A 24,037-nucleotide genomic window follows, 5' to 3' on the forward strand; every position below is an offset into this window, starting at 1 on the left:
TTTCTGCTGGGCAGTTCCAAATGAAAAACAAATAGTCATTCAAGCGAGGGGCTCCGTTATGGTTGGATAAGAAGAACTGAGTAGTTGAGAGATTCTCATTCACCCAGTCATTCATTCACTGAAAGAGTGGGAGGGAGGGAGATCTTAAAGGGAGAGTAGTGCAGTGTTTCCCAATCTTGGCAACTTGAAGATATTTGGACTTCAACTCCCAGAATTCCCCAGCCAGCGAACGCTGGCTGGGGAATTCTGGGAGTTGAAGTCCAAATATCTTCAAGTTGCCAAGGTTGGGAAACACTGGAGTAGTGGACACGAGAAAATAACGGCGAACCTCTTGTAAACGCAAAAGAGAAGGAGGAGAAGGCGGGAGACTAGGTCAGCCGAGCCACTTTGAGAGGGGGGGGGAGTCGTTTAAAGAGCGCGACTGACAACTCTGCGCGGGAAAGGGTTAAACCACATCCTCCCGCTAAAGTTTACATGTAAAACAGGGAGCAGCTGCCACTGCTCCTCTCCGGCTGAGGCTGGCCCGCCGGAGCTTTTGATTGGCCTCCAATGACATCACTCGCTCCGCAGGTTATAACACAGAAAGCCCCGGAGCGACTGCGACCAAAACGTCCCTCAAAAGAGATGAGAGGGCAAGTCGCCGGCTCCGCCCACTTTACTCGTTCCCTCCCAATCATTGGCATCTCCGCGAGAGGGCGGAGAAAGAAACAAAACCAAAACAAGCCAGCCTCCGGGAGAGAGCGCCTATTGGGCGAAGGCCCCGTCCGTCTCTTTCTTACCGCCTCGGCCCCTTTTCGAACCTTTTAACATTTTTTGACTGGGTAGCAAAAGAGAAAGTAAGTCTGTTGCAGCGGCTGGAGGATCAATGGAGCTAAGCGAGCGAGGGGCTTGATGTGGATCCGTCGATCACCGCAGCCGCGCGCCGGGTGCTGGAGGAGAGTCTTCCGTTTGATGAAGTGAGTAGGTGACTTTTTTTTCCCTTAGCGGAGGGGAACCGGGTGCCTGCGTGTTTATGTAGACAACTGTGAAGCTTCGAAAAGAGAGGGAGAGGGAGAGAGAGAGAGAGAGAAAATGATAGAGAGAATGATAGAGAGAAAGATAGATAAAGAGAGAAAGAGAATGATAGAGAGATAAAGAGATAGATCGATAGAGAAAGAGAGAAAGAAAGAGAGAGAATGATAGAGAGAGAAAGAGATAGATAGAGAAAGAGAGAGAGAGAGAAAGAGAGAGAGAAAAAGAGAGAAAAAGAGAGAAAGAGAGAGAATGATAGAGAGAAAGATAGAGAATGATAGAGAGAAAGATAGAGAAATAAAGAAAGAGAGAGAAAGAAAGAAAGAGAGAGAAAGATAATGATACAGAGATAGAGAGATAGATAAAGAGAGAGAGAAAGAAAGAGAGAATGATAGAGAGAGAAAGAGATAGAGAGATAGAGAAAGAGAGAGAGAGAGAATGATAGAGAGAAAGATAGATAGATAGATAGAGAGAGAGAGAGAGAAAGAGAGAGAGAGAGTGAGAGTGAGAGAGTGTTTGGGTCGATAAAAATGAGAGCGCTCGCTGCCTCTCTTCCTAACCCCATTCCTAACTCCCGGCGTCGTTTCTCTCTCTCTCTTCCTCTCTCTCTGTAGCGGATATACACCGAATGAGTCGGACGAAAGCGAGCTGTGCTCGTTTGGGATTGCTGCAGTGTCGGGTGGTGGTGTTGGTGTTGTGGGGGGGGGGAGAGATGGGGTGCATAAGAGGCATCGAGCTTCACAGCATCTTTGCCATTCATCCTTCCGGAGGGGACGTCTTCTCCTTTCCTGGGGACCTGTGGGAACTATTAGAGGAGCCCGAGACACAGTAGTAGTAGCAGGAGCCGTTGTTGTTCTTAATTTTGTTGGCTGCGATTTTCTGCCATCGCAACACACCGACTTCGCGGTTTGGCTGGGAACTGGGAACTGCCTCTGCTGCAGAGACGCAAGAGCTGCCCGGGTAGCTTTTTTTTTTTTTTTTTTGCATAGGGAGAAAGGGCTATGGTCTAATCTTTGGCCTCCCGATAGAGCGATAGCATTTAGACTTATACAGTACACCACTTCACACTGCTTTTACAACCCTCTCTAAGCGGTTGACAGAATCGGCATACCCCCCCCCCCCAACAATCTGGGTCCTCATTTTACCCAACTCGTAAAGATGGAAGGATGAGTCAACCTTCTTATGAGATGTTCTTCGGATGTTTTAAAAACCCTCTTCCAATGCCACATCTGACTCGGTTATAAAAATCATGGCACGCTCCTGGTTTTTTTTTTATTAAAAAATTGGTTTTATTTTACAAACTACTGGGTTTTTTTGCCTTTCTGTGGGTCCCTTCTCTTTCCCCGCGCCCTTGCTGCCTTCTCATTCCTTGAAGTGCCCGAGGCGCACATTTGCGCGCACCGAGATTTGCCTTTTCCACAAAGGAGCGGGCGGGAGGAGAAAGAGGGGTTAAAAAAGAAAAGCTGCTTCTGTGATATTTCTGATTTCTTGCCTCTGCGTAGCGTTTTGGGGGCTGCTGCTTTCCGCCCGGATGACGGATTATTTTGTCCTTTTTTTTGCGGCAGCGATTTAAATTCATCCTGCAAACGCTCCCTCCCCCTCTGCAAGGAGAGGAGAACATTAGTTATCCCGACTGTTGTCTTAGGATAGGGGCCCCACGCTGCTGGTGAAGAGGATGCGATGATTTTAGAAGACGAATACCGAATAATTACCTTTTCCTTAAAAAAAACCACATGCCTCCTTAAATAATCATTTTTGAGGTACTGCCCTTTAGGAGAAAATGAGGACAATTGCTCTTACTTTTGGTTTGAACCTTACTCTGTACTTCAGCTCTTATGACTTAAATGGGAATCGGTTACCCATAAGTATGATTAAGTTTTCAAGTTCCAGAGACTTGGAAGGTGATGTGGTAACCTTTAAAAAAATCTGACATTTTTGACCTCTTTCAATTAGACTGAGCCAGGTGCCAATGTAATTGGTCACTCAGCAGTGCTTTAAAAGCTAATATAAGTAAGACATGAACTTTCAAGGTAATAAGGTTTAGGGTGTTTTTTTCCTATTAAGATGCATAATTTCAAGCTATGTGATATGTTCAGCAATATCCAGAAGAGTTTAGGTACCTTGAGGCTTGGATGTTCCAGAGCTGTCATTAAATTATTGCATTAGCATCTGACTAAAGAACAGTTCTAAAATAGCAGTTCCACTCATAAGAGATGCATGACATCTTCCCATTTTTTTAATTTTAAAAAATCCTCTTTCATTTCAATGATTGTTTTCATTGCTAGACAATGTATTGATACATCCTCTGTTCTTGGCAATTTTGAAACTGTCTTTAAAGAAAAGTTGCAACATTTTCTGGCATGCTCAGATTTATTTTTCTGGCTTTCTTGAGATGTGATCTTCATATTAATAGCTTTCATTTATGGATTAGGTAGAGAAAGTCTGGGATCTTTCTTAGCAGTATTTCCTTGTAGGGGTTGTCTGCTACTTGCTCCATAGATACTGTGGTAGGTTGTCTACTAAAGTAAGATGTGTTAGGTTAATTTATTTGCCACACCTCTATTTTTTTCTTTTTTAATGTGCTTGTGTAGATTATCAAATTAAAAATAACACAATAAATTCAAAACCAAAAGAGTTTTATTTTTCTTTCTTTTAATGAATGAGAGAGCAAGAAGTTATTGTGGTTGGCTTATTTTCAAAGCAAAAAATGTAGTCAATAACTCCATTTGGTGTCTGGGACATATTATTTACTCTCAGATATATGCATTTATATTACTCTTAAGGTTTAACTGTGAGATCAAGGGGATATTCTGTAGTAAATGCCATCCCTGTGCCTACATGAACATAGTATAAAGTCTTAACTTGCAAGGAATTACACTCTGTCACTTCTGCAGTTCCACAGAGGTTGGGATGAAGGATTTTATGATTCATTTACACTCTAAATTAGCTAAACAGTAATACATCTTCAGTTGTCTAATCTTTCTTTGCTAATTGATTGTAACTGCTAATGATTTGCTTGGGGTTTTTTTGCTGTTGTTTTTTACTTTTACCAATTGCAAACAGCTTTTGGAACCATCAGTGTTAAGGGAGACTCCCACACAAGTCTAAGAATGAAAGCTTGTACATTACAGACAACTTACCTTTTGTAATGTGTAACTTACCTTTTGAATGGTGGTAGGTCTTAAGCATAAAACATATCAGGAAAGACTTAATGAACTCAATCTGTATAGTCTGGAGGACAAAAAGAAAAGGGGGGGCATGATCGAAACATTTAAATATGTCAAAGGGTTAAATAAGGTTCAGGAGGGAAGTGTTTTTAATAGGAAAGAGAACACAAGAACAAGGGGACACAATCTGAAGTTAGTTGGGGGAAAGATCAAAAGCAACACGAGAAAATATTTTTTTACTGAAAGAGTAGTAGATGCTTGGAACAAACTTCCAGCAGACGTGGTTGGTAAATTGACAGTAACTGAATTCAAACATGCCTGGGATAAACATATATCCATCCTAAGATAAAAATACAGGAAATAGTATAAGGGCAGACTAGATGGACCATGAGGTCTTTTTCTGCCGTCAGTCTTCTATGTTTCTATGTTTCTCCTTTTCTATTCTTTTTAACAGAGAGAGCTTGAGTTCCTTTGGCTTCCCAGTCTCAGCCTCCTCATGCCTCCTTCTCCACTAGACGACAGGGTTGTAGTGGCACTCTCCAGGCCTGTAAGACCTCAGGATCTCAACCTTTGCTTAGATTCCAGCTACCTTGACTCTTCTTCCTCTGCCAGTGAAAACCCTGTGAGTCTCCTCAGCACGGCTGTTGTGTCCATCAAGGCTGCTAATCTGACGTATATGCCCTCATCCAACGGCTCTGCCCGCTCCTTGAGTTGTGGATGCAGCAGCGCCAGTTGTTGCACTGTGGCAACATACGACAAGGACAATCAGGCCCAAACCCAAGCCAGCACCAGCAGCATCTCTGCCAGCATAGGAACCTTGACGACTTGCTCGGCAAACCAAATGGTCAACAACAATGAGAACTCTAGCCTGCTGAGTCCATCCGGTGGCGTGGGGAGTCCAGTCTCAGGTCCAACAAAGCAACTGGCGAGCATTAAAACCATCCATCCCAATGACCTGGCAAAAAAGATGACCAAATGCAACAAAAGCCACCAAGGCCCAGTCATCATTGATTGCCGGCCTTTCATGGAGTACAACAAAAGCCACATCCAAGGGGCCGTTCACATCAATTGCTCTGATAAGATTAGTAGGAGAAGGCTTCAGCAGGGCAAGATCACTGTCTTGGACTTGATCTCTTGCAGGGAAGGCAAGGACTCCTTTAAAAGAATCTTTTCCAAAGAAATAGTTGTTTATGATGAAAACACCAATGAGCCAAGCAGAGTAATGCCTTCACAGCCACTGCACATAGTGCTGGAATCTCTCAAGAGGGAAGGCAAAGAACCGCTGGTTCTCAAAGGTACGTACACTGCTAATCTGCTATTTTCTCCTCTGGATTCAAGATCTGAGCCAAGCTAAATATGTCTGGGTTACCCATTCCTACACACACGTACTGTTCCTTACTTTCTTTTAAATAGAGTGATGTTTAAAAGAGGTCACACCAATCCAGAAATATTCTAGAGTTTCTGTGTTCCATGGGAAGGCAAAATATAAACAATATAAAACTATTATTTATAATAGTTTTCAGTGGTAATGTTAATAGAAAGGACCAGGAACAGGATTCCATCTAAAGATCTCAAAGTACATCTGTTTCGTCATTTCTGGAGCTCCCTGTTGCTAGGAAGAGGAACTGTTGCACATGGCAGGGACAAAGGAGGAAGTTCATACTTCCCTTTGGGGTACCTTTTCCTCCTGGCTTCTGAAGGGCTCATAGCATGGTTAATAATAATAATAATAATAATAATAATAATAATAATAATAATAATAATAATAATAATTTATTAGATTTGTATGCCGCCCCTCTCCGAAGACTCGGGGCAGCTCACAACAACAATAATAACAATGTTACAATGGAAACAAATCTAATATTAAAAAACAGTTTAAAAACCCATCATTTAAAAACCATGCAACACACGCATACCATACATAAAATGTAAACGCCTGGAGGAGGTGTCTCAGTTCCCCCATGCCTGGCGATACAGGTGGGTCTTAAGTAATTTGTGAAGGAGGGTGGGGGCAGTTCTAATCTCTGGGGGGGAGTTGATTCCAGAGGGCCGGGGCCGCCACAGAGAAGGCTCTTCCCCTGTTAGGTTAGTGGTCTAAAAGAGTTTATTTTGTAACATACTTTATTAAGCCTGGGATTTAATGGCCTGGAATTCAAAACAGATATAAAGATACATACTATAATCTCTCTTACAGTTTAGTGATGTATACATGCCTCAAAATGATTTGAAATATACATTTCAGACCTGAAATAACTGCAGTTCATCTCTGCTATTCATTAAAGTAGCTCAACTTTTCTCAGACCTCTGTGAAACTTGAACAACAAAAATACTTTTACATTAAGAGTTGCATTTAATCAATTGGTTTTTTTAAAATACTGGCCCTTTTTTCTCAGATTTGGACAGAAGCCTGAAAAAAGAGCTATTTTAATAAATAGCAGAGAGATGTTATTGACGTTTGTGTGCAGTGCACTATGTGTGTGTGTTTATACATATACATACACACATATTCAGGTTTGTTGGTTATTGACTCAGTTATGTAATAGAAAATATCTGCTGATTAGTTACTTCCATGCTTATTAACTAAAAGCATAATTAAAGAAACATTTGTTCTATTGCTTGTTTTTATAACATAATTTATGGTAGCATAATACAAATGCGAAGATCTCCAATGTAAAATATTGGGGTATTGTATTTTATCATCATTATGCCCTTTTTGTCATAAGCAATCAGAGTGGTTTCTGGACAAAACTAAAACTACAAAATATAAATTCATCCCAAACAATGTATTAAAATTGTGTAGTATTGTATCTGATTGCTTTAGTAATTTATTCACAATATTTATAACTTGCAACATGATAGATCAGTGCTCTTAAGAGAATCTTCACAAAATTTACACATTCATATTTTGAAGCCTGATTTGAAGAAGCTGGACTTAGGAGTAATAAGGATTTCAAAAGTCTGTCTCTTGGGCTTCAATTCTAAGTGATTATATAGGCAGGGGTGCACATAAAATCTTCAAATCACATAGAAAACAATGGTAGGAAATGGAGATTACCTCTTATAGGCTGATTTGGAATAGATAGGTCTAAGGCAGCTGTGCAACTTCAAAATCAAATGATAGTTTATTAAAATATTGTCATGGTTCATTGTAAATGTATTCACTTGAAAAAATACTACTTTAATGAGGTAAGTTTCATAGGTTGCCTTCAGACTACATCAGTTATAGTGGTCACTCTAAAATTAATGGGATTTACAATCCCCAAACAAATGACTATCAAAATTGTGAAATTCAGCATTTTTAATGAAACGAATAGCAGTAAACCTTCAAATAAATTAAGCAGCTTTGAAGCAGGAGATTAAAGAAGAAGTTGCCTTTTGCATTGTGATGCATCTTTCAAAGGCCAAAAGAAAGAAGGAGAACAAACATTGTTGTTTGTTAATATAAGAAAGAGAAGTTAACTGAAATTTCATAATTCACTAATAAGGAATGGCATGCTCTAAGTACGCAAAGTTTTTAGTCAAAAGATGTACTCATTTTAGAACATTTTAAAGAGAACAAAACAAAAAACTCAAAAAAGAGGAGAAAAGCTGTCTGGCTAAAATAATGTTTAGATGTGCAGTTGTGAGAACTTTGCAATTAAACTTCATAGTAATCTGTCCTCTTGACTATTTTTTTTAAAATCAGAAAATGCACTTTTAATATGTTTGTCATAACACATGGGGAATTGCGATTGCAAATTCTATAGGAATTTGATTTCCTTGAGAATCTCTGTTGATAGAGGGTAGCTTGAATTATCTTCCTGGAAGGTTAGAGAAAGGTTTGATGACAATGAATTATCTTTTTCAGAATTTGAGTAAACCAGACTTCTTCAGTTCCAGTTGCATATCTCATCTACTAATGAGTCCCACTGAATGGATGGAAAATGATTTGTAAATAGATATGTTGGGTTATATCGCTATTTTGTTTTCTAATGATAGCAACTGAACATAGCTAGGTTCATTTCTCAAGATTTTCAATGCTGTCTGCTAGGATTCTGATAAGGCAGACAAGTTCTAACAAATATTGTTTTGGGGATTGTATTTAGCAAAACAGTTGTATTCCAATGGGAGACAACTTTTTTAGTTACCATAAGTAAAATCCAATTCTGCTAATAGATCTTGCAGATTTCTCATGAGTTTATGACCAGTATATACAAAACTACACAGCAGCATAATCCATGCAGGAATATTTTTAATTGTGTGACTTTACTATAAGGGCAGTATATTGGTCCTATGCATTTCATTTCATGATGCAAAAAGGATGTTGAGAGTACAGAGGAAAGCAACAAAGATGATTAGGAGACTGGGGGCTAAAACATATGAAGAATGGTTGCAGGAACTGGGTATGTCTAGCTTAATGAAAAGAAGGACTAGGAGAGACATGATAGCACTCTATTTTGGGGTTGCCACAAAGAAGAGAGAGAACTATTCTCCAAAGCACCTGCTGGTAGAACAAGAAGCAATGGGTGGAAACTAATCAAGGAGAGAAGCAACTTAGAAGTAAGAAGAAATTTCCTGATAGTTAGAACAATTAATCAGTGGAACAGTTTGCTTCCAGAAGTTGTGAGTTCTCCAACACCGGAAGTTTTAAAGAAAATTTTGAATAACCATTTGTCTGAAGTAATGAGTAGTGTAGGGTTTCCTGCCTAAGCAGGGGGTTGGTCTAGAAGACCTCCAAAGTCCTTCCAACTCCTCTATTCTATTCTATTCTATTCTATTCTATTCCTAAGGACGGGAATGATTTTCTTTTCATTTTTTGCCCCTTCAAAATGGTTCCATGAGGAGGAATTTAGGAAAGCATCTTGTTGACCAAGCCCTGTGTATCTTGGCCAGTGGATGGTTATCCTTGTGCCTTTGTAAATAGAACATCCCTTTGTAAAAATTCATAAAGTTGTGGTGTCTTTGAGAACAAACAATTATATTCTAAGATTTACAAACAATTGTATTCTAAGATTTACAAACAATTGTATTCTAAGATTTCCAGTTGTGTCAATAATAATAATAATAATAATAATAATAATAATAATAATAACAACAACAACAACTATTATTATTATTATTATTATTATTATTATTATTATTATTATTATTATTATTAATTAGATTTGTATGCTGCCCCTCTCCGAAGACTCAAATAGACATCATTTTGTAGATGAAATGGGAAGAAAACACCTAAATATACTATATAGTATTGTGTTTTGATGCCAAAGATTACTCTATTTCTAAGTGTGCTTAGGACCTTTACAATATCTGCCCAGGATTTTTTCCCCCCAGTTTAGGAAATGAGCTGAAATTATTTTAACTAACACTCCTCCCAAATTTCTCCTGCTAAGCTTCAGGAATTTTTAATGGAGAAAATTGAATTTGATGTTATCAAACATCAAACATCAAAATTCAATTTTCTGTTATAAACCTGAAAAGATCTATAAGCAGATCTCATTCTTTTTCTGCTCTTGTTTATTTATTATTTATTATTATTAATTCAATTTCTATGCCACCCTGTTCCTTGGATTCTTAGTTGTGTACAGGAATTATTTGCTAGCCTGACTTCTGAAGTAGGAGGTATTCATTAATAAAAAAGGGAAAATACAATTTTTAAAATGGCTTTTACTGTGACTTATAGATTCAAACTTGGATGGACTCTCTTTTCTCCATTGGAGGGAAGCTAGCTAGTCTTTGATATGTCATCAAACATTGATTCATCTTAAAATGGCTAGGGCAAGGATTGTATATTCTCTTAAATTGGCATTTTAAATACAAGCTTTAGAGCATTGATTGGGAAAAGGTTGTGCGGTGTTGCAGAATAGGCCAGATAGTCACAGCCCCTAGATAGTATGAGCAAAGGACTTCAAAGTTCTATTGCTACCTCTAGTTGCTCCTGGAATGGTGAGAAAGATGGCCACAACTATCTTGGAAAATGGAAAAAGACTCATACTTTGATGTTGTGTATCTGAGGGCAGCATGTCCACAGTCACTTCACTCTCAACCTGATGCCTTCCAGACATCCCATAGTCCTCAAACATAGTCACTAAGCATTTTGGAGACTGGAATCAAAAGCAGTCAGAAAACATTAGGATGGGGAAGCCTGATCTGTAGAGAGAGATTGTAATCAAGAGAAAGGCATTTGGTCTTATTCAAGTTAATTTGGGGGAATCTGCTTAAGGGACCAAAGATTAAGGAATGTTAACATTGGTTCTTGCATTTACATACTTTTTATTTCCACTTTGAAAAAAAGGAATGGAGAAAATAGAATATGGAAATGGAATATTGAAAAAAAGGAACATGGAAAACAGTAATTACTTCTTAATCAGCAAATGGAGCTTATGGGTTCATAATTGTATTAGTCATAATTATTAAAAACCTCTTTAAATATAGTAAACTTTAAATTAATTTTATATGGAGCATAAAAACCTTACTGCTGATCTTCTCTTTTAATTGACAAATACAGTAATTATGACAGTCCCATTTTTGGTAATTTGTAAAAACCTCGTGTGATTCAAGCTGAATCTTGGTGTTTTCATAGGTCTGTATTTGCAATTTTATGGGCAATAGTAAACAAGTGATTCATTATTGCCTTCTGGGAAGTTATTCAACTTTTCAGTTGATCCGACATTTCTGGTATTCCCTGGTGGTGTCCTATCCAGGCTACAATCCCAATCTTTCTTAGCTTCTGGTTATTCCATTTCAGGACATGGCTTCTTATTTTTGAATAATTTTGAAAGCCATGAATAGTAAAAGGAAATTACAATATTTTTAAACACATAATGTTCCATATATTCACTCCTGAGTTTTAGAAGACTGAACTTGAGTTCATGAGTTCACTGTGATTTCTAGGTGACTGTATGTTTGTGTATTAAGTCTGACAGAGAACCAGGAGTCCAAATCTTTAGAAGTAAGGACCTACTGAAAAGTTAAAACACTGAAGCTTCCCAATCCCCGATTGGAGGTAAAAGCATATCCCAGCAAAACACTGCTATGTCTGTATTGTAAAGCTGGGAATCTAAAATTAGCAAAAACATAACTCTACAGATGCTTTAGAAAAGAGAGATTATTTCCCTCCGCTCTTTCCTCAATTGCTGTTTGAATCCTTTTTGAAATTTAATGATGGCAGAAAAAAATACAAGCAGGAAAAAAGAATGTTCCTAATTTCTCTGTAGTATGTTGTCCTTTTTAAAAAAATAAATAAATTGCAATTTGGGGAAAAAAAATAGCAAGAAAAAGCCTTGTTTGGAAGTAGGATTTGGACCAGGGATGCATATTATCACAAGGCCCTGCTTCAGTCTCTGTGCTTGCGTTGGGGTTAGAGAGGTGTTTGTTATTCAATTTCACTTGTCAGATGGAATATTTTCCATCATGCTTCAGTAGCTCTTAATGCCCTGCATGTGATGCCATTTTTGTTTTTAGATATTGAACTAAAACTGAAGTTGGGCTATGGAGCTGCTCTGCTTTTTATGTTGAGTGAGACTCTTTCTTGACTGCAATCCAGTCATAATTTATGGCTGGCCCATCTGATCTTCCTGGTTTATGTTTGTAAACATTGGTTGCTAACTGCCCTGTCCAAGTTTGTCTCCGCTCCCTCCCTCCTTGCCTAGGACCATGTTTCTCCATGTTTGGTGCTGCCTGTCATGCAGGCTGAGCTGTTGCCATTTCAGTGGTTCAGTGTCACACAGAGGAGAAACTGATCAGAGAGACTCTACTGGCCTCCCCCCCCCCACCTCTCCTGATTAAGTTACAGGCTTAATTTACAGCTCTGCCTGGTGACCTCAATCAAGTGTATTTTCACTCTTGTAGACGTCTGGTGCATTTTGTGGAATTTTTGTTTTGTTTTAAGTCTAAAGAAATGCTGGAGCCATACAGAAGGCCAGAATGTTTCAGATTCAGATTAACAGAGTTATTAATAGTATTAAAAGTTTACCTACTGGAGTGTACAGATAAAAACTCTTATTTAATTATCTGAGCAGCAGTCCTATGCTATCTTTACTTTATGAATTTGAGAAATTCATATTCTGTCTCCTATTTTTCTGAGCATAGTGTTTCTGTAGTATATAGTAAAACTATGGTATTATACAGACAAAATGCTGGGTGACATAAACTGACAGTCCCCAATCCGAGGAGCTCCAGATGTATTGGATCTTCTAAAATTGTATGTTTTGTGATCATTTTTTTAACCATTTGCAGCATAGTATTGTTCTATTGCTATGCAACTCTGCTGAATAACTCATAGTCCCTTCATAAAGCAAAAGTAATCTGTCCTGATTATTAACTTACCTGTAGCACTGACAAATGACCTAGACAGATGATTGGAATATTAGTCTATATTTAGACTAATAACCTAAATATATACTATAGTGTCTATATTTGGACCCTAAATAAGGTGTTATAGGAGCTAACTAATAATTACATATGCTAACTAATAATTAGGGGCTAACTAATAATTACATATGTTCTTTTATTGTAATAAATTGACCCCTTTGATGCATGTGCAAATGAACTAATAGTAGAATGTAGTAGCAGAATCCTTTGACTAGGGACTTAATTTCCGAATAGAATAAGAACTGCAGAAAAAACAATTGCTATCAACCTGCCTTCCATTGAGGACCTGTATACTGCCCAAGTTAAAAAGAGGACTGTGAAAATATTTAGACACCTCACATCCTGGACACAAGCTGCTTCAATTACTATCCTCAAAACGACGCTATAGAGCACTGCACACCAGAACAACTAGACACAAGAACAATTTTCCTCCGAAAGCCATCACTCTACTAAACAAATAATTCCCTCAACACTGTCAAACTATTTACCAAGTCTTAAACTTCTCATCATTCCCATCACCCATCTCCTCCCACAAATGACTGTATGGCTAACTTTGTTGCTTGTATCCTTATAATTTATATTGACTGGTTCCTAATAAGATTGGATTGCTTATTTGTACCCAAATTATTATTAAGTGTTGTACTTTATGATTCTTGACAAACTTATATTTTCTTTTATGTACACTGAGAGCATATGCACTAAGACAAATTCCTTGTGTGTCCAATCACACTTGGCCAATAAAATTCTATTCTATTCTATTCTAGTCTAGTCTATTCTATTCTATTCTAGTCTAGTTTAATCTAGCCTAGCCTATTCTATTCTAGTCTATTCTAGTCTAGTCTATTCTAGTCTAGTCTAGTCTAGTCTATTAGGTAATAACAGATTGTTTCTTCCTCAGATGGTAGTTTATCTTTTATAGGAAGTCCTAAGAATGTCACTGACAATCGATGTGTCCTTATTAGTGGGCAGATGGATTGGATAGTATTGTGGCCACTATCAGTGTAGTGTAGTCTATTTTATGGAATGTTATTGTAATAAATTTAGAGAAAATAATACTTAAGGGTATGGTCCTGGAGGGGAAATGTAATACAAACTCAGTGAATAAATATAATAATGGTTCCAATAATTGGTACCGACAATTCAAATGTGTTGTCTATGTACTACATCACATCTATTGATGTGATGTTAAATATTTACCTGCAGTACATATCTCTCTATTTGAGATTTTATTGACTGGTAAGTAACACAAGCCTACATAGCAACAAAAGAAATATGATAATTGAGAATATCCCAACTAACTGGCTTTAATTTTAGTTTGATTTGATGCAGTTGTTATTTTGTTTGGTAGTGTGGTGTAGTTTGAGAGCACCTCCCCTTTCATTATTAGGTACCAATGTGGGACTTTTTGAAATCAAAGGAAAAGGTTTGTTTAGTGGTTTTCTTAATTAGAATATCACATTTTCTTCCTACAGTTCTGTATAGACAACTGCTTATGTGTGCTATTTCTAATATGACAGCATATTTATTCTAGCAGAACTTGCTTTCTCAACAATTTTCTGAGATTTGTCAACTCTGAAGTGACTACTTCTGATCTTACCAAACGTCAGGTAGTTTGACTGAGATGGAGAACACACAGGCTTTCAAGATCATACTAGTTTAAAAACCAAGTGCTTTCACTGGAACTAGTCGCAAGAGAATAATGCTGTGTTGAAACTTGTTTTGCAATTTCATCATAATGTTCTTGCTTTGTAAAAGATGGTTCTGTTTTTCTACTATATTCTAGACTACTTAAGACAGTGATGGCGAACCTTTTTTCCCTCAGGTGCCAAAAGAGTGTGTGGACACGCTATCACACATGCACGAGTGCCCACACCCTAATTCAATGCCTGAGGAGGGCGAAAACAGCTTCCCCCACCCTCGCAGAGGTCCTCTGTAGGCCAGAAACATCCTTCTTTCAACTTCTGGTGGGCCCAGTAGGCTCGTGTTTTGCCCTCCTCAGGCTCCAAAGGCTTCCCTAGAGCTGGGGGAGGATAAAAATGCCCTCCCTCATCGCCCTGGAGACTCTCTGGAAACCAAAAACGCCCTCCCAAAGCCTCTGTGTAAGCCAAAAATCAGCTGGCCAGCACACACATGCACATTGGAGCTGAGCCAGGGCAACAGCTCGCATGCCAGCAGATATGGCTCCGCATGCCACCTGTGACACTCGTGCCATTGGTTCGCCATCACTGACTTAAGATTTTCTTTCAGTTTTCTTTAGTTGATACTTTTGAGTTGGATGCTGGTGTTAAGCAGTTCCTATCACCCCACAATCTTCCTGGATGCCCATCAGAAGTGAATTGCTCCTGGTTCGAACTGGTTCTATAAAACCGGTAGCGGGAATTTCCCACCCGCTCTCCGAACTGGGAGCAATCGCTGGCTGGCCACGCCCCAAACCAGCTCTAATGATGGCGCCAAAGGTACCGCCATTTTGTTTTTAGTTTCTGCACATGCGCAGAAGCTTGGCTTTCAGCCCTGTGCATGTGGCCGCATGCACAAACTGTTGCACAGTGCACAATGCATACGGAGTATAGGAGAAGCAAAACGGTGGCATGGCAAGTTAGAACTGACCCCCCCTCCGATGCCCAGTCATTCCAACTTGAAGAAACCCCTTGAAAATTTTCCCTCTGATTTTGTTGTAATGTGTTAAGTCAAGTACCTGTAGAGTAATAGATTATTGATTAACAATTGAATAAAGCAGCTTTCTTGTAATCAAGAAAGTGCAAGAAGAATACTGGATCCTACTATTAAGAATTTCTCTACTTGGAAAGAAACATTTCAGAAGGAATTTTCTTTCATCCTATTGAATGAGAACTTGTAGGAAAAGACTATGGAATCATGTTTCTACAATGACACATGAACATATTTTCTAGTTTTTTAAGTATGGCAAGTGATTGGTGGGTGCTGTGTACTTCCACCCAGGGAAGGGCTGCCTCTCGTCGATGCTACCAGTGCGCTCTCAAAGGCCGGCGCGCATGGGTGGTGGGCGGGTGAGCCTTAGCGTGAGTTTTGGCTTCTCTACAGGCACAGGAAGCCAAATCGCACATGAGGATGCTGATGCGTGTGAGATTTTGGCGATTTCTTTGCTTCTGCGCATGCGTGGAGTGCGCACACACCCACCAGTCACAAGCAGCTGTGCAAGCACCCTCGATTTTACTACCACTCTATAGAGTGGGCTGCACCAGCAGCATTCCCTCACTGCTTCCACCTCTCTTCAATACAAGCCTTGCCAAAAGTTTTGTTACTGATGATTAAATGCTAGATTGTCATCATGAGTGGATGCTAACTGGGCCTCCACTCTTCATTGGAATTTGAGAGAGTTTGATCAGTATTGTTAAGAGTTAGTAATGGTGCCAATGTAATGCTAAAATATGCTGAAAAAATATAGGAGTACTTTGAACAAGAGAGCACAGGAAGAGGGAAGAATAAAATTAAAAGCAATTAACGTGGTGAATGCCACAAGGGACAAATGATTCTAGCAGGAGAATTAGGCAGGCTGTATGTATACATTTGGTACAGCAAGGGACATTAATATATATTATATAACAAGGTTTTTTAGCCCATTCCTTAAAAAGCAAGGGTTTTAGTGAGAAAGGTGATGAGTAATTAGATGAAATGTTAATTTAAGGCAAAGGAATTAACTACAATAGGAATGACTGGAAAACCAGCATGAAAACAGGAACTACTCACTTCTGTTTTCTATACAGTATAACCCACTACAGTATTTGGAAAACTTTGTTGGTAATAGCCATGTTCAGATACTGAAGCTTAAAACATATCCCAGATAAATTATCTCTTATCTTATGGCCTTATGGGACTGGAATGGCCATAATTCTCAGCTAATCACAAGGAGCCTATGGAGAGGGGCGGCATACAAATCCAATAAATAATAATAATAATAATAATAATAATAATAATAATAATAATAATAATAATAATTTAAAAACAAAAATAACACTCCCGGCACTTCCTCAAGATATACCACTTTGGTAAAATCATGCTCAGAATTGTATTTTAAGTGTAACCCTCAGGGACGATCATCTGTTGTGAGACATTCCCTACCCCTTATTAAATAGGACAATACAGGCTGAACATTTACCCTCATGTGAAGTGCTATCAATTATCTATGATGAACCTATGGCATGGGTGCCACAGCTGGCACATGGAGTCATATCTGCTGGCACATGAGCTGTTGCCCTAGCTCAGCTCCAGCACACATGCGCACCGGCCAGCTAATTTTCATCTCTGGCAGGGCATTTTCAGCTTCCAGAGGGCCTCAGGGGGATGAGGGATGGCATTTTTGCCCTCCCCAAGCTCCATGGAAGCCTATGGAGCCTGGAGATGGTGAAAAATAGGACTATCGGGCCCACCAGAAATTGGGAAATGGGCTGTTTCTGGCCTCAGAGGGCCTCGGGGAGGGGACAGGGAGGCATGGACTTATGGGTTTGGGCACTCATGCAGGTGCGATATTGTGTGCACATGCGCTTTCGATACCCAAGGGAAAAAGGGTTCATCATCACTGATCTATTGGTAGTTGCTTTTTACTTGATAGATCAGGGTTTCTTTAATTTTCATCCAAGCACTTAAGGAATGTTTATTGCCAGAACTCAGATGGCAATTTATTGTGTGCTGGTGACATATCCTATCGGGATTTTCGACTCTGCATTCATCTTATTGCAATTAATATTTAATTATTTTTCATTTCATATGGGCTACAGTTTGGAAAGTGTTATTAAAACATGCATTCATGTTATTTTCTATTTAAGCTGTTACTGTAGCTTGATAGCATAACATATTCTAACTAGTGATAGGAAGGGCAGTAGCTTGTTGAGAGGGAAATACTGTGGTTTTTTTTTTCTTGGATAAACATAATTTGTTTTGTCTCAAGTGGCAGAGTTATTATTTAGCATTATCATATGCCTCATTGGTTCACTATCTAAACTGAGTTCTTGCTTTTGTTTTGTGCTTATTAAGGGAAAATACAGGATTTGGGGCAGGTTGGTCGGCTAGCTTGGTGCTCCTGTTGTGGTATTTTTGCCTTAAGAATGCTACTTGAAAATTCTTGTTTTTTTATCTATGCAAACAGAAATTGAATATGTTTGCACAGCTGGCTGTTGGATAGAATTAAAAGATAATGTATTGATTCTTACATTATATCATCCTTGAATTGACTCTGTTTGATTTCAGAACAGCTGTAGCTTTGTCCAGGTATTTCTACTTGTACATTTTCCATTGCATTGGGGGCGGGGGCATCATCCACCCATCATGGAAATTTAATTTGAGAAAGTGCATCTCGGTTCTAACATCACTGTACATTGTAATTTTTTTTTGAACAGGCATAAACATTGCTAAAAACCCCAAAGGGAGTGAAGTTGTCAACTTTAGCAAAGGAGCCATATTTACATTTCATTAAAAGTGAGCATTTACTGTGTTAAAAGTTCCAGATTGCTAAATTCATCCAAGGGGCTTCTTGTTCTGACCCTTTTCCAAATTTCTGAATGTTGCCCTTTGTGTTGTCTTAATGCTTGCGTAATCCCCCACATGACAAGCACCAGCTGCTGATTTTGTTCCTGAACCAAGGCTGCAATGAAGGGCAAAGAGTGTTGAATTAGATACCAATACAGTGCTGGCTGGAAGAAGGAACGAATCAGCGATAAAAACTCCAAATGGCTGTATTAATATTTCACACAAGTCGCTTCCTATGTATGTTCCCGCTGACTAAATCTGGGCAAAATGATAGAGTGCCTTTAGCGAGAGCTAAAATAAAACGTGTGCATAAATTAATGAATTGCCTTGTGAATTCTCCTTCACTCTTTTTAAAAGCAGTTGAAACTTTTCTGTATTATAAAACCATGTAATATTTATTGGAGGAATTCTGACCTAATTGATTTTATTGCAGTCATTTTCTCCCTTTCTCCAAGAATTAAGAAAAGAACATTCTTACTGAATGTTAAAAACTGAGAAGGAAAAAAGTGTGAAATTTGGACATTCCAGGTATAGAAAGAAACTCATCCACGGTGTTGAAAGTCCCTGAAAAAAGGATTCAGATGATGCAAATATTCCAATGCTTTCTGCTATGTCTTTCCTAGTGCAAATGAAGGAGCATTAGGAGTCCGCGGAGAGGGGCGGCATTTACGTCCAATCAATCAATCAATCCATCAATAATTTATTTATTTATTTATTTATTGGATTTGTATGCCGCCCCTCTCCGTAGACTCGGGGCGGCTAAAAACAATAATAAAAACAGCATATAAAAATCCAATATTAAAACAGTTAAAACCCTTATTATAAAACCAAACATACATATAGACATACCATGCATAAAATTGTAAAGGCCTAGGGGGAAAGAGTATCTCAATTCCCCCATGCCTGACGGCAGAGGTGGGTTTTAAGCAGCTTACGAAAGGCAAGGAGGGTGGGGGCAATTTTAATCTCTGGGGGGAGTTGGTTCCAGAGGGCTGGGGCCACCACAGAAAAGGCTCTTCCCCTGGGTCCCGCCAAGCGACATTGTTTAGTTGACGGGACCCGGAGAAGGCCCACTCTGTGGGACCTAACTGGTCGCTGGGATTCGTGAAGCAGAAGGCGATCCCTGAGATAATCTGGTCCGGTGCCATGAAGGGCTTTATAGGTCATAACCAACACTTTGAATTGTGACCGGAAACTGATTGGCAACCAATGCAGACTGTGGAGTGTTGGTGTAACATGGGCATATTTGGGGAAGCCAATGATTGCTCTTGCAGCTGCATTCTGCATGATCTGAAGTTTCCGAACGCTTTTCAATGGTAGCCCCATGAAGAGAGCATTACAGTAGTTGAGCCCCAAAGTGATGAGGGCATGAGTGACTGTGAGCAGTGACTCTCGATCCAAATAGGGCCGCAACTGGTGCACCAGGCGAACCTGGCCAACCCCCCCCCCTCGCCACAGCTGAAAGATGGTTCTCTAATGTGAGCTGTGGATCGAGGAGGACGCCCAAGTTGCGGACCCTCTCTGAGGGGGTCAATGATTCCCCCCCAGGGTTATGGATGGACAGATGGAATTGTCCTTGGGAGGCAGAACCCACAGCCACTCCATCTTATCAGGGTTGAGTTTGAGTCTGTTGACACCCATCCAGGCCCCAGACACCGGCACATCACTTCCACTGCTTTGTTGACTGGACAATCAATAAATAAATTTTGGAAAATAAAGTAGGGAGGTGGGGAAGAGTAAAGGCAGAGGGCTGCTGATTCTAGGTAGCATTTACTTGCCTCATCACAGTAGCTCACAAAGTGAGTTTATATAGTTTGATAGCCATATATTTGATTGTACCTACTCTCTGAGCGCTCAGCTCAATGATAGCATCTCGCTGGCTTTGACTGATCTCCAAAAGCTAAGCAAGGTTACATCATTGGGAGACCACTATAGCATGTGCCAGATGCAGAGCAGTTGGGAAAAAAAAAGAAACAGAAAATGGTATTGGCAGATAATGTCGATGTGGTTGCCAAAAAACCAGGAACCAAGCTTGAGTCAAAGGAGGCTTGATTTATAAGAATAAGAGCTAAGCAGATTGGAAAGAATAATAGGCTGAGATCCAGCTAAAACAGGAAATAACCTAGGATTTCATATTGCTTTCATATCTTCCTGGCTACTAAATTGTTGGTTACAGAAGAAATAAGATATCAGGCTATATAGATTGGGGAAGGCAATCTTGGGATTTGTCAATATTTTGGTTCTCAAGTCCCTTTAGACCTAAAAATGTTTTAGGAGACTTTTGTTACTATTGGTTCAAATACATCTATGCTATGCAAAGCTTTCTGGGGTGCAGGTGGGGGGGGGGACAGAGTTTGAGAAGAACTTTGAAGATTGCAAGTCAGGGATCTCCAAACTCCAGTCTTTAGATCAGGGGTGGGCAATTAATTTTGCCATGGGGCCGCATGAGAAATTGGAAGGGTTTTAGAGGGCTGGACTAATATAATTAACTCTGTTCTACCCTATACTATAAAGACCCAGACCCTGGCCTGACCTAAACACCCAAAACCACTCTACAGACCCCTAATTGTTTGCTTTACAGCAATACGGTGCGCCACAGTCACTGCGCTGGAGTGTTTGCATGATTTCTGTGCTCGGCTGCTCTCGGTAGGAGGTCGGGGTCCACTCCAGTGTGAGGATAAAAGAGCTCACCGCGTCTGCCGGGACTCTTCTGGTTCCTGCTTTCCTCATGATTCATCCGGAAAGCAGAACCCGGAGGAGTCCTGGCAGACGCGGTGTGCTCTTTCATCCTCGCACTGGAGTAGACCTCCATGGACTGGTCACAGATAGTGGGTGGGCCGGATGCGGCCGCCCCTTGCCCAGGTCTGCTGTAGATGGTACTGAACCGCAGCGTGCCAGAAACTGGACCGTGCAAAGAAGCAAAGCCCCATCTGAGGAATACAAGACAGCACATAAAATCATACCCGCTCTGGTCTGCAGAAAAATATATTTTCAAAGAATCGGTCCCTGGTTCCCAATCTTCGAATGCAGCTCGTCTGCCTGGAATCCACACTGTATATCAGACATTAATACAATTGAGCAGATCCAGAGGTATTTCTCGAGTAGAGTACTCCAATCCTCTGCTCACACTAGAATACCTTATGACACCAGGCTTGAAAATTTTGGGCTTGGACAATCTTGAACTACACCACCTAAGCGTAGTACATAAAATTGTCTGCTACAACGTCCTATCTGTCAACAACTACTTCAGCAATAATACAAGGCAAACAATAGATACAAACTCAAGGTAAACCACTCCAAACTCAATTTTTCACACGGTCATGATTACATTCCATTTGGTTGGATTTTGATCCTGAGTGATGAGTGGATTGAGGCAACTGTGGTTTGAATTAAAATATTTTTTTCTTTCAAAAAATAAATAGCACAAGAGATGCCTCTAGCCTCCAGCTTTACAATTTAATATTATTTCTGTTTGCAGTATTCGCACAGGTATGATCTATCAAAATATTTTAGTTTTTTTCCCTCCCAGACAGCTACTTTCTCCCTCTCTCCTTATTCCCACCGCTAATACATTGAAAACTCAAGGGCATGCCCTGTTACGGATTAATTGCTCAAGTGTGAGCATAAAATTTGTAACTGCTGACTTCAAATACAGTGTCCTTTGTATGTGGTCAGGAGGTAATCCAATCCTAAAATTGTTATGGCTAATGTGAACCATCCAATATAACTGCCAGCTCATATGTAGCCAACTGATGTACCGAAGTTGAAATTAGAAAGAAGGTGAATAATGTTTGGAATTCTCCTTCACTCTTTATAAAAGCAGTTGAAACTTTTCTGTATTATAAAGCCATATAATATTATATAATACAGATATTATAATATTAGATATATTATAATATCTGTATTATAATAACCATGTAAAAGCAGTTGAAACTTCTTTTACACAAGAAGATTGGAAACTCTCTCTGCAAAATACTTCATCTGAATTAATGCTATGGAGTGCTTTTGCAGTTTCCATAAATAGTTTGAAAAACACTACTTTAGATAAAAGTTTATCAAATTACATTAGATGGTTGGCTGAAAGTAGTGGATGAGGCCATGTTTAGTAGGGCTGGATTATCAAACAGGCTAAGAAAATTCTGATTTAAAGTCTATGATTACATGGTGATGCTTCCTTCAAGGTCACATTTCAGATTCCAAGTAATATCAACATTGCAATCATAAAATTACTTTGCAGGGTCATAAAGATTAATAGCTCAGAACTTTCTTCATTCTAATAGTATTTTGCTTAATTTGGTGCTAGAATTTTTAGCTAATACAGTTGACTGTCTTCATTACAGTTGAGTATTTCTATTTCTTTCCCCCCATCATCTAGAATGATGCATTTGCTTATGGTTATTTAAAAGGAGATGGTTTTAATTGCTGCCTCTTGTACAATGTTATAAACTTCTATCCAGAGTTCTTCAAGCACACTGTCTACCAGATTCAGTGAGCGGAAACAAAAAACCGCACCGAAACACGGGCATACCTGTGTCTCCGGATGCAATTTTGCTACCTGCACAGGTGAAGTAGCAAAATCATGCTGGACTCCGCTACCACTCAGAGCCAGGGGTGTGAGCACACATCACCATTCCACCTTAGCAGCTCATCTCTGCATTCCTGTATATATATGTTTTTTTTCTGAATTTGAAAATTAAGGGAGACTTGGATAGATCTATTTCGGCCTTATTTTGGCCTCATCAGCTAGCCATACCCACTGGGACTTGAACCCGCAACCTTTGCCTTGTAAGGCAGAGAATTATCCTCTAGGCCAGTGTTTCCCAACCTTTTTTGAGCCGCGGCACATTATTAATATTTTCAAAATTCTGGGGAACACTGAAGGGGGGCCGGGGGGCGGGGCTAAAGAAAAGTTTGGACAAAAAAAAAATCTCTTCCTCCATTTCACTCTATTTCTCCCTCCCTCTTTCTCTCTCTTCCTTCCCTTCTTTCTCTCTCTCCATCCCTCTTTCTTTCTTCCTCTTTTTTGCTCTTTCTCTCTCCCTCCTTCTCTCCCTCCATGTCTTTCCCTCTCCCTCCTTCCCCCCTCTCTTTCTCTCTCTTGCTTTCTTTCCCTCTCTTTCTCTTTCTTTCTTTCTCTCTCATTCTCTCTCCCCTCCTTTTTCTCTCTCTCTCTTTCTCTCTCGTTCACCATGCCGGCAACAGAGAGAAAAAGAAAGAGAGAGCGAGAGCTGGAGAGAGAATGGAGGGCGCCGTTGTCTTCGCCTCCGCCCGCCGGCTCTGCAGCTAAGAGGCAACAGCAGCCATCAGCCTCCTCGCCCTCCCAGACGTTCCCAGCGCCCGGCCACGCGCCGCCTCCCGTTAGCCCGGCTGACCTTTCCCTGCTGCCGTTTTCTCTTCATGGCGCAAAGCCACATAGTCCCGGACTCCCGGATCGCTTGCTTTTCCGGCCAGCAAGCGCGGCGCGGCGCTTTCCTGGGCAGATGGCTTTGCTGACCGGAGAAGCGAGCGATCCGGGAGTCCGGGACTGTGTGGCTTTGCGCCATGAAGAGAAAACGGCAGCAGGGAAAGGTCGGCTGGGCTAAAGGGAGGCGGCGCGTGGCCGGGCGCTGGGGATGTCTGGGAGGGCGAGGGGAGCCGGCGGGCGGAGGCGAAGACAACGGCGCCTTCCATTCTCTCTCCGGCAGCGAAGGAGAGGGGGCGGATCACGCCCCAAGACAGGAGACGGCGGCGGAGGAGGAGGAGAGTGGGCGGATCGGGCGGGCAATGGGGCAGGGCAGAGAAGCCAGGGGCGCGTTTGGCCAGAGGCACCGTGGGGAGGCAGGGGCGGCCGCGGCTCCCTTTACTCCTACTGCCGGACCTTCCCGCCCCTGCCTCCTTTTTCCCGCCTTCCTTCTTTGGGGCCCAGCCGGAAACAGCTGCATCGGGCTGCGAGTGGAAGCTCCAGGTCGGAGGCACTGGCGGTCCGGCACTGGCAGTGCCCCGCCCACCTAGAGCTTCCTGCGGCA

General features: G+C 40.5%; 1 protein-coding gene across 2 annotated transcripts in view; it reads left to right on the forward strand.

Moving 5' to 3' along the window:
- The first annotated feature begins 601 nt into the window (after nt 1–601).
- Nucleotides 602–24,037, forward strand: part of DUSP10 (dual specificity phosphatase 10) — a 52,883-nt gene continuing 29,447 nt past the window's right edge. The window contains exons 1-2 of one of the 2 annotated variants that reach the window (XM_070734375.1): nt 602–956; nt 4,633–5,473. In XM_070734375.1, coding sequence (XP_070590476.1) covers nt 4,675–5,473 — 799 coding nt within the window. In that variant the 5' untranslated portion in view covers nt 602–956; nt 4,633–4,674. Of the gene's footprint in view, nt 961–4,632; nt 5,474–24,037 lie in introns of both variants that reach the window. The other variant, XM_070734376.1, reaches the window with a different exon arrangement.

This window comes from Erythrolamprus reginae, chromosome 1, assembly GCF_031021105.1.
Source record: "Erythrolamprus reginae isolate rEryReg1 chromosome 1, rEryReg1.hap1, whole genome shotgun sequence".
NCBI lineage: Eukaryota > Metazoa > Chordata > Lepidosauria > Squamata > Dipsadidae > Erythrolamprus > Erythrolamprus reginae.